At 54.4% G+C, this 13,704-nt stretch overlaps 1 protein-coding gene across 6 annotated transcripts; it reads left to right on the top strand.

Moving 5' to 3' along the window:
- Nucleotides 1-2,437: 2,437 nt before the first annotated feature.
- Nucleotides 2,438-10,965, top strand: Slc22a12 (solute carrier family 22 member 12). Of its 6 annotated transcripts, XM_063269880.1 has the most exons (12): nucleotides 2,438-2,673; nucleotides 2,853-3,025; nucleotides 4,210-4,509; nucleotides 5,805-5,908; nucleotides 6,228-6,382; nucleotides 6,458-6,626; nucleotides 8,034-8,157; nucleotides 8,301-8,416; nucleotides 9,018-9,232; nucleotides 9,639-9,747; nucleotides 9,901-10,104; nucleotides 10,665-10,965. In XM_063269880.1, exons 2-12 carry the CDS (start codon nucleotides 2,990-2,992, stop codon nucleotides 10,726-10,728), a joined length of 1,596 nt encoding a protein of 531 aa, XP_063125950.1. In that variant the 5' UTR covers nucleotides 2,438-2,673; nucleotides 2,853-2,989; the 3' UTR covers nucleotides 10,729-10,965. The 6 variants fall into 6 exon arrangements, with proteins under 6 accessions (XP_063125950.1, XP_063125953.1, XP_063125948.1 ...); XM_063269883.1 differs by lacking the exon at nucleotides 4,210-4,509; XM_063269878.1 differs by having other exon boundaries at nucleotides 2,438-3,025.
- Nucleotides 10,966-13,704: the final 2,739 nt, after the last annotated feature.

Below are 13,704 nucleotides of genomic sequence, written 5' to 3'. Positions count from 1 at the left end.
GCCTCATATTGCCTCATCTGGACACTGGACATCTGGAGGAGGGGAGAGAAGACCAGGCCTTCTCCTCTAGACACCCTGCCTTTTCAAAGGCAGACTGGCCTTTAGATCTACCTAGGGCACTGTTAGAAAAATAGTGGCTGGGACCTGACCCTCACGAGACTGGAAGCCTGTGACCTGACTGGGACACCGACCTGGCCACACACCAACAGGTGCTGCTCCCCTGCAGATAGATGTAGAGGAGGCAGCAGGGAATCTGTCTGGGAGGACAGGGCTGACTTTACTAAGAGTGACAGAAAGAAGCAGAGGTGTGGGGAATGTGTGCATACACGGGAAGGAGTCAATGCCCAGGGGGTCAAGGTCAGGCAGCAGAAGGAGGGAAAAAAGGCAGCCAAGAGCTATGCCCTTCTCTTGGAAGCACTGGACAGTCACAAAGAGCTCTGCTCAGGGCTGGGTTGCAAACTAGCTGGTAGAATGCTTGCCTAGCAGGCGTGACACCCTGGGTTCTCTTCCCAGTGTAGCATAAAACCAGGCATGGTGCTGTAGGCTTATAACCCAGAGCTCGGAAGGCAGAGGCAGGAGCTTGAGGAGCCTAATGTCATCCTAAGTTATACAGTGATTTCCAAAGCCATGGGCTACAGGAGACCCTGTCTCCAGGCACACACGACAAGGTCCACTCAAGGTAACAAGCAGCAGACTGGGAGGTCCCTTCTCAGAGACCATTCCAGGAGTACCGTTCCACTGTAGAACGAAGTGAGCAGAACAGAGGTTCGTATCCTACAGTGAGAACTCAGCTTCTCAGGGAACTCTGGCTAGCGCCCTGCTCAGCAGCCATCTCGGGCCGTTGCCTCCTCCAGCAGCCTCCCAGATTTACTAGTTGCCCTGGCCCGAGGGCTTTGCTGAGTCACCCACAGTCAGCTCTCCCAAGTGGCCTGCCCTTTCTCCTGCCTGGCTAGAGGCCAGAGGCAGCTGCCATCACCACAGGATATTAGGAGCCAAGAGGATGCACACACCAAAAACCCTGCTGCACGATCAGGCCAGAAAGCCAAGATGCCCATCACGCATCCCAGGTCCAAGAAGAGAATGATGATGAGAAGGAGCCAGAGCTGGTGTGTGGCTCCTGTGTGGCCTCCATGTCGCAGCCTAATGCTGCCCAAGGCAGTCTTCAGCATCTTGGTCCCCCCATCTCTTCTGGTCTAACCTGGTCTAACCTCCTCACTTATTCTCTCAGACCTTCCTTTCCCCGAAAGCCTTTCCCTGCATTCACACCTTTCCCTGCATTCACATCCTCATTAGAACCAGACCAACAACAGCTGCCTCAGCTTCTTTCTGACCTGTACCCTGAAACCCCTCTTCTCACTCCTGACATCTGTAGACTGCTCTACCCTCTTCAACAGACTCAACCCAAGGACCAGGGACAAAAGGGGCACCTTCTGGTTGCTGCTGGGTGCGCACACTTCCCGGCATTTTGGTCATGGGGCCAAACCCTCTAAGACAGTGCCAATCCAAGAGGTAGGCAGGCTGCAGAGACCAGGGGGCTTACTTACAAAATCTTATCACAGGCCTTGAGGGGACAGCAGCTGCATCCTTCAAGACACACATCTCTTCTGTACTCAGGCTTGCAATGTCCCCATTCGCCTGTCTTGCTTCTTATGTCACCAGCCTTCCTTGCCTTCCCAATACCACATGACAGAGGGAAATTCCTCAGGAACCCAGGAGCACCCATTTCTGTAGCCAGGCCGTGTCTTCCTGGACTCAAGGCCTGACCCCCTGGGGCTCAAGGACTTGCTCCAATCAATGTCCCCACTTCTACAAGTCATCAGGGTCCCAGTTTCTAACTAGGGACACTCATTGACCCAGGAGCTAGCTATACTGTCTTCTCTAAATTTTTTTTTAAAGATTTATTTATTTCATGTATATGAGTACACTGTTTCTGTCTTCAGATACACCAGAAGAGGGCATCGGATCCCATTACAGATGGTTGTGAGCCACCATGTGACTGCTGGGAATTGAACTCAGGACCTCTGGAAGAGCAGTCAGTGCTCTTAACCGCTGAGCCATCTCTCCATCCCTATACTGTCTTGTCTAAACCAAATGCTAATGACCCATTAACCCTGCAGTGATGTCTACAGATCCTCCTTTTGCTTCCCAGTGTAGAGCTGAGACCATGTCTCCACCCACCCTGACTGTCTAGGGGTGGCCTTGACTAGCTCCCACCACTGAACTGAGGACAGAATTCCAACATGTCACCTTCAGCTCAGACTGCAGGGGCCAAATCAGGTCGATTCACCATCCTCTCTTGCCCTCCACTGAAGTGGAAATTTCTGGTTTCTTTGGGGACTCAGTTATGCCATGAGATGTTTTGCTGAAGCAGACACATGAGAGGACACGTGATGTTTACAAAGAATAAAAGCATGACCCCGCAGACGGTGTGGAAAGCTCTTGTATTGGTTCACCTCGCACCACGTGGCTGATCGTGACTTCATAGAGGGTAACTTGCCAAAGAACTCGTCACACGCCAGTGGCTTCCATGGACTCGTGCCGATCGGCAGAGCCTCTAGGTTTCTTCTGGACTGAACTGCTGCCGCCACTGATTTGTGATTTGTGTTTTGATCCTGTACTGGACTGCCTGTAAACTCCAGCTCCAAGGGATCAGATGCCCCTCTTCTGGCCACTGTGGGGACCTATACTCACATGCACAATCCCGTGTGTGTGTGTGTGTGTGTGTGTGTGTGTGTGTGTGTGTGTGTGTGTGAGAGAGAGAGAGAGAGAGAGAGAGAGAGAGAGAGAGAGAGAGAGAGAGACGGTCACCTGTATCCTCTACCACCTGATCAGTTTTTCCTCTTCCACTCTAGTCAGTCAGCCTGGTGCCCACAGACGTCTCTCCTGTCTTTTTGCACCAGCCCTCACCACTGTTTCTGTTCCCGTGCTCGCTCCCACGGCTTCCTCCCCTTCGTCAGGCTTTTCTCCCAGGATCCAGGGAATCTTTCAAATGGAAGTCACACAGGGCTGGAGAGATGCCTCCTGGGTAAGCATTTGCTGTTCTTCTAGAGGCCCAGGGCCCTGGTGTTTACAGCAGGATTTAGTGGGAGGTTTTGCAGTGTGGCAGGAGGTGGAGTGGTCAGAGCAGAGGCAAAGAGAGAAGTCCTCGGAATTAGTGGGCTTAGAGACCTGTGAGACAAGCAGCTGAGTTGCCAGGGTGTGAACTATGACTCCGTTCCAGGTGGAGGGCCATGTAATTACAGACCAAAGAAATGGGTCCTAAAACAAGGAGACCTGGGGAAGAGACAGAGGTCTCAATACTTTAAGGTATTTGTCTTGAAGAGTACAGGGGTGCACACGTGCTAATGTCAAAAAGCCTTAGTAAGGCTCAGTGCAGGGAATCAATAAGGGAGGGCAGGAGCAGTGGCAGCTTCGAGAGGCCAGTGGGGCCCAGAGACTGGGTGACATGGGACACACAATCCTCAAGCATTGGATGCCACCACCCACGTTAGGATCATGCCAGCTCTGAGGATGGGACCCCGGGCTCACCCTCTCCTGGGTCAGCTCACAGCACAGTCATGATGTCCCCTAGGAGGTAGGTAGGAACACTAAGGGATGGCAGCTCCAACACCCTTAGTAGTAGAGCCAGTGCCCAGATCTCGCCACACCCTAACAGAGACCAGGACCATGAAGACAGGTCGGGGAGAAATTGCCGCTTTCATCTGCAATGGTGTTATCCTGGTTAAACTTTGAAGAAATAATTGCTAAACCTTCTGCTATTGAATAGCTCCTAGTCACACTTTAATTCTAGCCAGAGTGACTTCTCTCTCCACCCTCCTTGCTTCCCAATTTTGTTTTTTCCTGAGAGCCAGAGTCTGCTGTGTCTCTGAGAGGTTCCCATGGCCTCCAGATTACTAGAGAGGGTTCCAGGTCTCAGGGTAACGGCCAGCAGGCAGATACACAAGAGCCTTGGTTGGCTGTGACTCAGCGACTCGGCTGTGTGGCATGCATATGAAGAGGCTGGTGTGGGCAGAGTCGTGGGAGAAGCAGGCGCATCACACAGACCCTGTGGTCCTGGGCCAGCCTCTATAAAGTGGAAGCTGCGTGCTGGTACCCAGGAAAAAATCAATGGCGTTTCCTGAACTCCTGGACCGAGTAGGGGGCCGGGGCAGGTTCCAGCTCCTCCAGGCAGTGGCTCTGGTGACCCCCATTTTGTGGGTCACCACCCAGAACATGCTGGAGAACTTCTCAGCCGCAGTTCCCCACCACCGCTGTTGGGTGCCTCTTCTGGACAACAGCACCTCCCAGGCGAGTATCCCTGGGGACTTTGGACGAGACGTTCTTCTGGCCGTCTCCATCCCACCTGGTCCGGATCAGCGACCCCACCAGTGCCTCCGCTTCCGACAACCTCAGTGGCAGCTTATAGAGTCCAACACCACGGCCACCAACTGGAGCGACGCTGACACCGAGCCATGTGAGGATGGCTGGGTTTACGACCACAGTACCTTCAGGTCCACAATTGTGACCACGGTAACAACAGCACTTGGGAGGCCAAAGTCACGCTCACTGTAGGGTGGACTTAAACATTCCAGTCTCAAGAAGGATGCACCTCCTCAGGCCTCCTCACTTGGGGGCAACCGTATAGGCTTCTAGGGGACTGGGCAGCAGGACTCCATCTGCAAAGTCATATTTAGTGGCTCATGCTTGTGACCCCAGCACTAAAGAGACAGGAGGATTATCGTGAGTCTGAGGCCAGCCTGGGCCACACAGGGAGGTATGTCTACCCAGACTGGCCTGGGGTGGCACTCCTGTTTCTGTGTCACCCAATGGCTTCACCCAGAGTTGAACTTCAGCCGTGACTCCAGGCCACCCAGACACAGGAATCTGTTGTCTGTCTCTGGGCTGAGCACAGAGGACCTGAGCAAACACTGGCCTCTTATAAGAGATGTTGGCAGGCTGCAAAGATAAATCCGCAAACTGCCTGTCATTTAAGCATGAAGACCTGAGTTCAGCCCTCCAGTACCCAGGCCCAGTGGTGGAGCAATTGTAATGGCAGCTCTGGAGAGGCAGAAACGAGGGGGCCCCTGGGGCTTGCTAGCTGGCCAGCCTGCCTAGCCAGTGAGCCCCAGGGTCATTGAGGGACCTTTTCACGAAAATAATGTGGACAGCTCCAGAGATTGATCTCTGATCTTCACAAGCACCACACCATGGAAAGGTGCGAACCCACGCATGCGTACACACACACACACACACACACACACACACACACACACACACACAAAGATGAGGAGCCAGGAGGTGGTGGTATATGTTTAATCCCAGCTCTTAGAAGGCAGAGGCAGGAGGGTCTGAGTTTGAGGTCAGCCTGGTCTACTGAGTGATCTCTAAGACAGCCAGGCAGGACTACACAGAGACGCCCTGTCTTGAGATGAAAAAACAAAAGAAAGATGGGGGAGTGGAGAACCAGACACCCCAAGCCAGGGGAGGGGAGCAGCGGCCCAGCAAGCAGGAAGGACCCTGAGTGAGGGGCGAGAGGAAGCAGGAAGGACCCTGAGTGAGGGGCGAGACGAAGCAAGCCTCCAAGGAAGGGGAGGCTTCTCAGCTAAGGGCCAGGACTCAGGAGGGAGTAGATAAAGCTGGAGGGTCTCCAACTTTGACCGAGTACAGGGGTGACAGGATACTCCCTAAGAAACCAATCTACTGAGCCTGTGGGTGCCCTCATGGTCCCACACGACTCAGCCCAGGCCCAGCTCCATTCTATCTCCTTCACCCCTTCTGCTCAGACTGCCCCTCCTGATCTCAGCTCTGCCCCTCTTTCCCTCCAGTGGGACCTGGTATGTGATTCCCAGGCTCTGAGACCCATGGCCCAGTCCATCTTCCTGGCTGGAATCCTGGTAGGAGCCGCAGTGTGCGGCCATGCCTCAGATAGGTGAGTCTGCCCCCTACCCCGGGCCAGGCGGGCTCTACTGAATGGACCCTGCATCTTTTCCCAGATAGTTCACCAGCTTTCTCCAGGGTTATGGGAGGTCACTGTTCCTCTGAATATTCATTCCCAAAATCCTCTCTGCCACACACAACACTTGCTTGTTGCCTCTGCTCAGGGGGAATTCACTAGCTAACCTTCCTCATGTTCATGACCCTCCCATGGGTCATGTGACCTTCTGCCTTCCATATGGAAGGAGTCAGGGACGGGAGGTGGCCCGATCTGTGTTGCTGGCCAACAGCATGCCTCCCCATGTGTACCGCAGGTTTGGGCGCAGAAGGGTGCTGACCTGGAGCTATCTTCTGGTGTCTGTGTCTGGCACAATAGCTGCCCTCATGCCCACCTTCCCCCTCTACTGCCTGTTCCGTTTCCTGGTGGCCTCTGCAGTGGCAGGTGTCATGATGAACACAGCCAGCCTCTGTATGTTCCCTGTGGTGCTGGGTAGGGAAGGCTATATGCAGGACCCAGAACTGACCCCCTCCTTGCTCCTTGCAGTGATGGAGTGGACATCAGCCCAGGCTGGCCCCTTGATGATGACCTTGAACGCCTTGGGCTTCAGCTTTGGGCAGGTCCTGACAGGCTCTGTGGCCTACGGCGTGCGCAGCTGGAGGATGCTGCAGTTGGCTGTCTCTGCCCCCTTCTTCCTCTTCTTTGTTTACTCATGGTGGGTACTGCAGCCTCCCTCCTTGAAAGAGGTTCTACCCATTCTTGGGGATCAAAGTGGGAAACTCGTTTTCCTGCAGACAAAGGGTTTAGAAGTTCTTGGGACCAGGGCCCTCAAGATGTCCCCCACTGCTGCCCAAAGTCCAGGTCCCCTGTTCCAACAAGCCAGGTGCCATCTTTCTGTGGCCCAGCAGCAAACTGGGGTCACAGTCCATGTTCCCTCCCTCGGGAGGGGTCTAGCTCCAGCCCCTTTACATGCTACAGACCCCAAATCTCTGCTTCACCTTGTCTCATCTCACCCCTGCTCCAACCCTGCCTATCCCTGCCCCCAACTCCCTCCAGCCTCAGGCCTCCTGGACCAGCCTAACCTCTCCTACCCCTGACTCCTTTCCCCACTTTCCAGGATGCCTTTTGCCCCTTGGCTGCTTCCTAAGTCCAACAGGGCACTGAGAACTCTCATTCCCTTCCCTCTGTTGTCTTTCAAAATCAGGGGTGCTCAGGGGCTTAGGGTGCTCCTCCCAATGGCTGCTCAGAGGGGACAACATGCCCTTCTAAGTGGGGAGGAGCTTTTGTAATCCTAGACCTCCATATACTGTGTGGTGGTAACTACCAAAGGCTCAGAGGATTGAGCAGTTTAGTGCAGCAAGTGTGTGTGTGTGTGTGTGTGTGTGTGTGTGTGTGTGTGTGTGTGTATGAGAGAGAGAGAGAGAGAGAGAGAGAGAGAGAGAGAGAGAGAGAGAGAGGATTCCCAAGAGAAAAGCAAGTTGGTGTCCAAAAGCTGTATCCTGACACAGAACCAGCAGAGTTGGGGCCAGGGGACAGTTTAGCACAAAGGAGTTAAAGGATCAAAGGATCAGTGGCTGCCAGGGGTGCAGACAGAAGGATCTTGGTGATATTACACACACTGGTCCTAGTCTGAGACTGTGCAGGGATGGTGAAGCTGTTTGTAGCAGGAAGACGATAAGACAGTGGGGCAGGGCAGGAGGGAACATACAAGGCATGGAAAGATGCCATCCATGATGGTGAGACACCTCAGCAGCCATTGTGGTCCTTACTGCATCCAGGCCTGGCTCATGGGTGAGGTTGAGGAAAGGCCATGGGACAAGAAAGTGGAAAGGGACAACAGAGTCCATCCCTATTCTGCAGCCTGCTCAGGGACTAGAGAATACTGGGCTCTCCCAAACTCAGAGAGGAAGGAGACAGGAGGACCACCTACTGGTACAGGTCATAACCCAGGTGGCCTGGCTACCCATGCCACTGTGTCCCATTGTCCTTTACGGCCTCCACTGACTTCAGCCACCTGAGAATGGAGCTTCCAACCCCCCTGAAACAACAAAGAACACGGAGGGCGACAGAGACCAGGCAAGGGGCTGCAGTCAGCGACCCCCTCCCACATCCTTCACTTCAGGTGGCTGCCAGAATCAGCACGCTGGCTCATCACAGTGGGCAGACTGGACCAGAGCCTGCGGGAACTACAGAGGGTGGCTGCTGTCAACAGGAGAAAGGCAGAGGCAGACACGTTGACTGTGGAGGTAAGCCAGGCTAGGCCCTCCTTCAACCCTGTCCCCTTAGATGCTCTTCCTGGCTTTGTACAGGAGCTCCCTCAGAGGTCAAGTAAAGGCCCCTGGGGGGTGGGCCTGCGGGTATCTGGTGCTAACAGTCCCCGCTCCCACAGGTCCTGCGGTCAGCCATGCAGGAGGAACCGAACGGGAACCAAGCTGGTGCCCGTTTGGGCACTCTACTCCACACACCTGGGCTGCGCCTCCGAACCTTCATCTCCATGCTGTGCTGGTAAATGCCCTTTTGCCTGAGGCTACCAGCCGCAGGGAAGCCTGAAGCCAAGCCAGCTGCCCCCCAGCCAAGGATGGGGCCTCTGGCTAGGGATGTCTCTAGGATGCCCTTTAGCTCAGGGTCCTCACTATCTGTAGTTAGGCTCCCAGAGGAGACAAGCCGGGCTGGGTGGGCTGCTGAACAGGATTACAGGCCCAAGTGTCTAGAAGGGATTGGATGCAGAGATTCAGAACAATGATGGGAAAGGCGGAGGTGAATCAGACACAAAGCACACAGCAGACCAGCTGCCCCATCTTGTTTAGAGGGACTAGGCATAAGCAGGCTCTTGCCCGAGCTTGAAGCTTAGGCCACCCAACAAAGATCAAATCCACAAAGACTCTAGGGAGGGTCTATTCAACGGAAGCTAGAGCCAATGGGGTAACATCCCAAATGGAGTGTCTAAGCAGAGAGAAGGGGGAAGAAAAATACCCAGTCTGTCCTAGGCTGGCCCTCAGAGGCCACCAGCCTCTCTCCCCCAGTGCCTAAGGTGAGCCTGAACAAGGCCAATAGCACAGACAGAAGAGCAGCCAACCCAGGCTAACCCACCCACCCTCACTCCTAGGTTTGCCTTTGGCTTCACCTTCTATGGCCTGGCCCTTGACCTGCAAGCCCTAGGAAGCAATATCTTCCTGCTCCAGGCACTCATCGGGATTGTGGACCTCCCGGTGAAGATGGGCAGCCTGCTGCTGCTCAGCCGCTTGGGCCGGCGCCTCTGCCAGGCCAGCTCCCTGGTGCTGCCGGGACTCTGCATCCTGGCCAACATACTGGTGCCCCGTGGTGAGTTGCAGCCTGGTTGTGGGTGAGCAGGAGGAAGCAAAAATGTGTCGTGCTACCTGAGGCTCTCCTACACTCCTGGGGAGGGTGGCAGAATAGAGAGGGGGGAAGATGACAGAGAGAGGGTAATGGATGGAGCAGTGAGAATTTTAGTCGAGGTCAGAAAAGCTGTAAGATTAACACAGAACTCACTAATAGATTAGGGTGGGAGAGAAAGGGGACAGGGGGACACCCAGGATCTGGCTCTGAGACCTGGGAGTGGACAGATTGGGGCCACAAGTTACTTACATAGGACACAGTGTGGGCACTGGAGGGATGACTCACAGACGTTTGACAGACCAGCCTATAGGACAGGGCACAGCCCAGGGAATCCAGGACCGCACTCTGCTGACACCATTACTGTTCACAGAGATGGGGATCCTTCGCTCATCCTTGGCTGTGCTGGGGCTGGGGTCCCTGGGGGCTGCCTTCACCTGTGTCACCATATTCAGCAGTGAACTCTTCCCCACTGTGATCAGGTGAGGAGGCTGTCATGGACTCCGGGAGAGCATTATAGCCTAGGGGGGAGCTACCTCCAAGTACCCATGGGTTTCCCTCCTGCTCCCTCAACCTAGTGGGGTCAAGGCTGTAGATAGGCTGAGTGTGACTCACAGGCAAATGTGCTTTCACAGGATGACTGCAGTGGGCCTGGGCCAGGTAGCAGCCCGAGGAGGAGCCATGCTAGGGCCTTTGGTGCGGCTGCTGGGTGTCTATGGCTCCTGGCTGCCTCTGCTGGTGTATGGAGTGGTGCCAGTGTTAAGCGGCCTAGCTGCATTGCTGCTGCCTGAGACCAAGAACTTGCCACTGCCTGACACCATCCAAGACATCCAGAAACAGTGAGTGGAGCAGACTGCAGGTCACCTCCTCCCTCCTTCCTTCCCTTTCTCCCAGCTCTCCTCCCTCCCTTCATAGAAGCCCAAAACTGGTTAGCCTGGGAACTCACAGAACAAAGGAGAAAGGGGAAGCCAATGGAGGACTAGGATGGCCCAGGGTTACACAGCACAGTGGGAGCGTGAAGACCAGGGTAACAGGTGGACTTGAACTCTGCCCTCCGTCCCACCATGTGGAGGAAAAAATGGCCCAGTCACCCACCCCCAAGTCCACCTTGAAAGAGACAGAGAAGGGGAGGGAGAGAGAGTACAAGTGAGTGAGCTGGTGTTTGTCAGGGGGAGGTGCTGGGTGTGATGGATGTTGCTGGAGGCTTCACAGATGGCAGATTCTGCCACTAAAGCCACTGGGTAGTTGACATGGTTGAACAACCCACCACTGAGCAACTGACGAGCTCAATAAGTTCAGACCTGAGCCCCAGGCAGGATGATCAGTCCTGAGCATGAACACAGTCAAGAGTCCGGGGTCATCTGCTCCTTAGAGCCACACTCCTGTCTTTCCTGAACAGGTCAGTGAAGAAAGTGACACATGACATAGCAGGCGGCTCCGTCCTGAAGTCTGCCCGGTTGTAAGCTCCTGGAGAAGGATCACAACCTCAATGGAAGGAGGAGAAGGAGAGGGAGAGGGGAGGGAAAGGGTAGGGTTGGCGGTGGCAGGTAAAGGCTCCTGCCTCTGGGCCTAACGGTCTGGAACCCACATGGTGGAGGGAAAGAAATACTCCACAAAGTAGTCCTCTGACCTCTGCATGGAACATGCCCCTCCCCACCCCCACCTCTGATATACACACAAATAAATAATTTATAAAAGAATGAAAAGGAGGAAAAAGAAAGGGAGAAGAAAAAGGAAGGATGGGAGGCGAGAGGGAGCATCGGGAAGAAGAGGGGAGGAGGAGGAAGAAGAGGAGGAGGAAGAGATGGCTTCCTCCAGACCTCGGCGCCCCACCCCCACCCCGGCAGACAGCCGTGGGAAACAAAGAGTTCCATCTCCAGGGATCCCTTTAAGGGGCTGTCTTTCTGGGTCTCCCTCTAACACCGTCTGAAGGATAAAAGGCCGTCCTGACACCACCTCTACCCTGACTCCACCAAGCAGCAGCACGTCAGAGAGAGAGGGGCCAAGAGTAGGAGACACCTCACTGCCCACTACCCAACCTGCTGCAGGACTGAGTATCCTCTTCTTAACCTCAGTGCAGGCAAAGGAGCATCAGCGCCTCGGGGTCACTGGGGGCCTTGGTCAGCTGGCCTGGCCCCTCTCCATCCTCCCCTCACTCTACATGCCCATCCACAACTTCTGCCTGGGTCACCTTCCCACCTGACACCCTCCTAGGCCCTCCAGACCCACTCCAGGGCCCTCTTTCCAGGGTTCAGGGACAATCCATGACTCTGGTGGCATTGTGAACCATGGGTAGGGCCACACATCTACCACTCCTCACCCTCTGTCAGGTAAGTTCCCTGAGGGTCACTGGTCCACTGCCCCATATCCTCACTCACATAGAGGACCTGCTGGAGGGACTGGACTGGAGGGATGACTGACTGGCTAAAGATAAAAGCAAATGAATGACAGCCCCTCATGAGCTCACACTGATCTGTAAGAGTCTGCAGGGTATCAGAAAGAACTGGGAGGTGGGGAGTCCTCACCAGATAGACTTTGCCAAGGCTGGCTTTCCTATGTTCTAGGCTAGGTTTGGGGGACCCTTTCGTGGGCCTTCTCATGCCATGCCTCTGTGTGTCTTGTGAAGTGCTGTCCTTTCTCTCAGATGAAACAACTAAGGCCCATAACACACAGACTGGCCTAATACCCAGCTAGGAGGAGACAGGATCAGAATGCAAGTGTCTGCCTGTAGCTCTCCTGGGCTCTGCTCTGGCCACGGTGGTTTCTAGGCAGATAGGAATGCATGCAGCAGGACCTCTGTCCCTCTCAGAATCAGTCAAGATTCCTTGGGGTCCACTGGGACTGCTCACAGGAAAGACCATGCATTGCCTCAGAGACAGTGTGCTGCCCAGTGGGTCAGTAGCTAGCCCACCAGCTACATTGCCTGGGCCATACTTAGATGGTCTCTGCATCTACCTATCTGGCTGCTCCCACACACCTCAGAGGAAGGCTGCAACACACACACACACACACACACACACACACACACACACACACAAGCACACACTTCCTAGTGACACTCCCCCAGACAAAAGGCTAGAGATAAGATTATAATCATACTTCCTGATGCCCTGGAAACTTCCAGGACACAGAGCTCAGTGCTCAGACGCTCTCTCCTATAGCATTCTTCTAGGTCAGAGTTGTTCCTCCATCTGTATTCAGAATGGCCACCCCTGGCTTATCCAGGTGGCTGAGAATTTTCAGGACAAAGGGTTCTGTCACTCTGGGTTGTGACAGCATCCCTGTCTAGAGTCACCTGACAAAGCTCTAGGCTGTTGTTGCCCCCGCCCATTTAGACACGCCCTCTTTTTATGGCTACTTTGGAGGTTTCTGACTCAGAGCTGCTGAGATATCCCCACAGTGGAGGAGCCAAGAGAACCTTTCAGAAAGGTAAACTGAGTCAGTAGGCACATCCAGAACCCTTTCTTCAGAAAACAAAGCTTTTGGGTGACAAGTCTTGGGTTTCTGGTGCAGAGAGGGACATGGAGTCCATGACCAACAAAGCAAGTGGGAACAGGGAGCTGATCCTGGGCTTTGAGACGAGAACAGTAACACAAGGCCTCCAGGAGTGAGGCTGTGACCAGCTAGGGACAGGACACCCTGGCAGCGCTGCCCTATGACAAAGCCTGTGATCTCCCAGGCTCTCAGACCAAAGCTTCGGGGATAGCAAGTGGGGCTGGAAGCCGGTAGGTTCAGAAGGCCAAGGAGAGCCCACTCTCACAGAGAGCCACTCCTGGAGACAGCACTCCAGGGTGGCGGCATGCTACAGAGCTAGGAAGCAGAACCAAGAGGTGGAGGCAAAGTCACAGGACAGAGAAAGAAGTCCTCAGAGGGGCTCGGCCACTGCTGCACTTGAGACCCTGAACTAGCCACTGCCAGCCGCTCTGGCCACCAAGAGAGATTACTTCCCTCCAAATACTGGACAAGATGTCAGCTACCTGGTGTGACCTGAGTGACCGGTGCACAGCCTCAGAAAAGGGGGCAACATGATGCCATTGAGAAGTTAAGGTCATGGAACCCCAGCCAGATGCCAATCTCCCTCCCACCTCAGACACACCCAGTAGACATTTGCAAGTGAGACATACAACAGTTGTCCAAGAGCCCAGTGTTGTATTCAACTCAAAAGTCTGGGAGGCTGGTTCAGGGAAACGGCCCAGTAATGATTCAGTGGGCAAAGCTACTCATCATCAAGACTGAAACTTGAATCTCGTTCTCAGGACTCACGTAGTGGTAGCCCGAGAACTGACTCCTGTGAGGCGTCCTCTAAGGGAACACACATCTTCACACACTAGGTATTTAGAGGAAACTTAGCAACTGTCAGGTGCATCCACTGAGACCCTGAACACAGGTCAGGGCCCTGCCCTAAAGAGCATCCACCCGGAACAAACTACACAGGACTG

Source organism: Rattus norvegicus, chromosome 1 (genome assembly GCF_036323735.1).
Source record: "Rattus norvegicus strain BN/NHsdMcwi chromosome 1, GRCr8, whole genome shotgun sequence".
In the NCBI taxonomy this organism is placed as follows: domain Eukaryota; kingdom Metazoa; phylum Chordata; class Mammalia; order Rodentia; family Muridae; genus Rattus; species Rattus norvegicus.
Note: the sequence above shows the minus strand (reverse complement) of the source record. Positions and strands in the feature narration are given on the sequence as shown.

Coding starts and splice junctions, on each gene's coding strand:
- Slc22a12 (XM_063269878.1), top strand. CDS start 2,654: ATGCCCCTCTTCTGGCCACTGTGGGGACCTATACTCACATGCACAATC. Junction 3,026..4,209: donor GCTGGAGAGATGCCTCCTGG/GTAAGCATTTGC, acceptor GTCACCACCCAG/AACATGCTGGAGAACTTCTC. Junction 8,158..8,300: donor CAGACACGTTGACTGTGGAG/GTAAGCCAGGCT, acceptor CCGCTCCCACAG/GTCCTGCGGTCAGCCATGCA.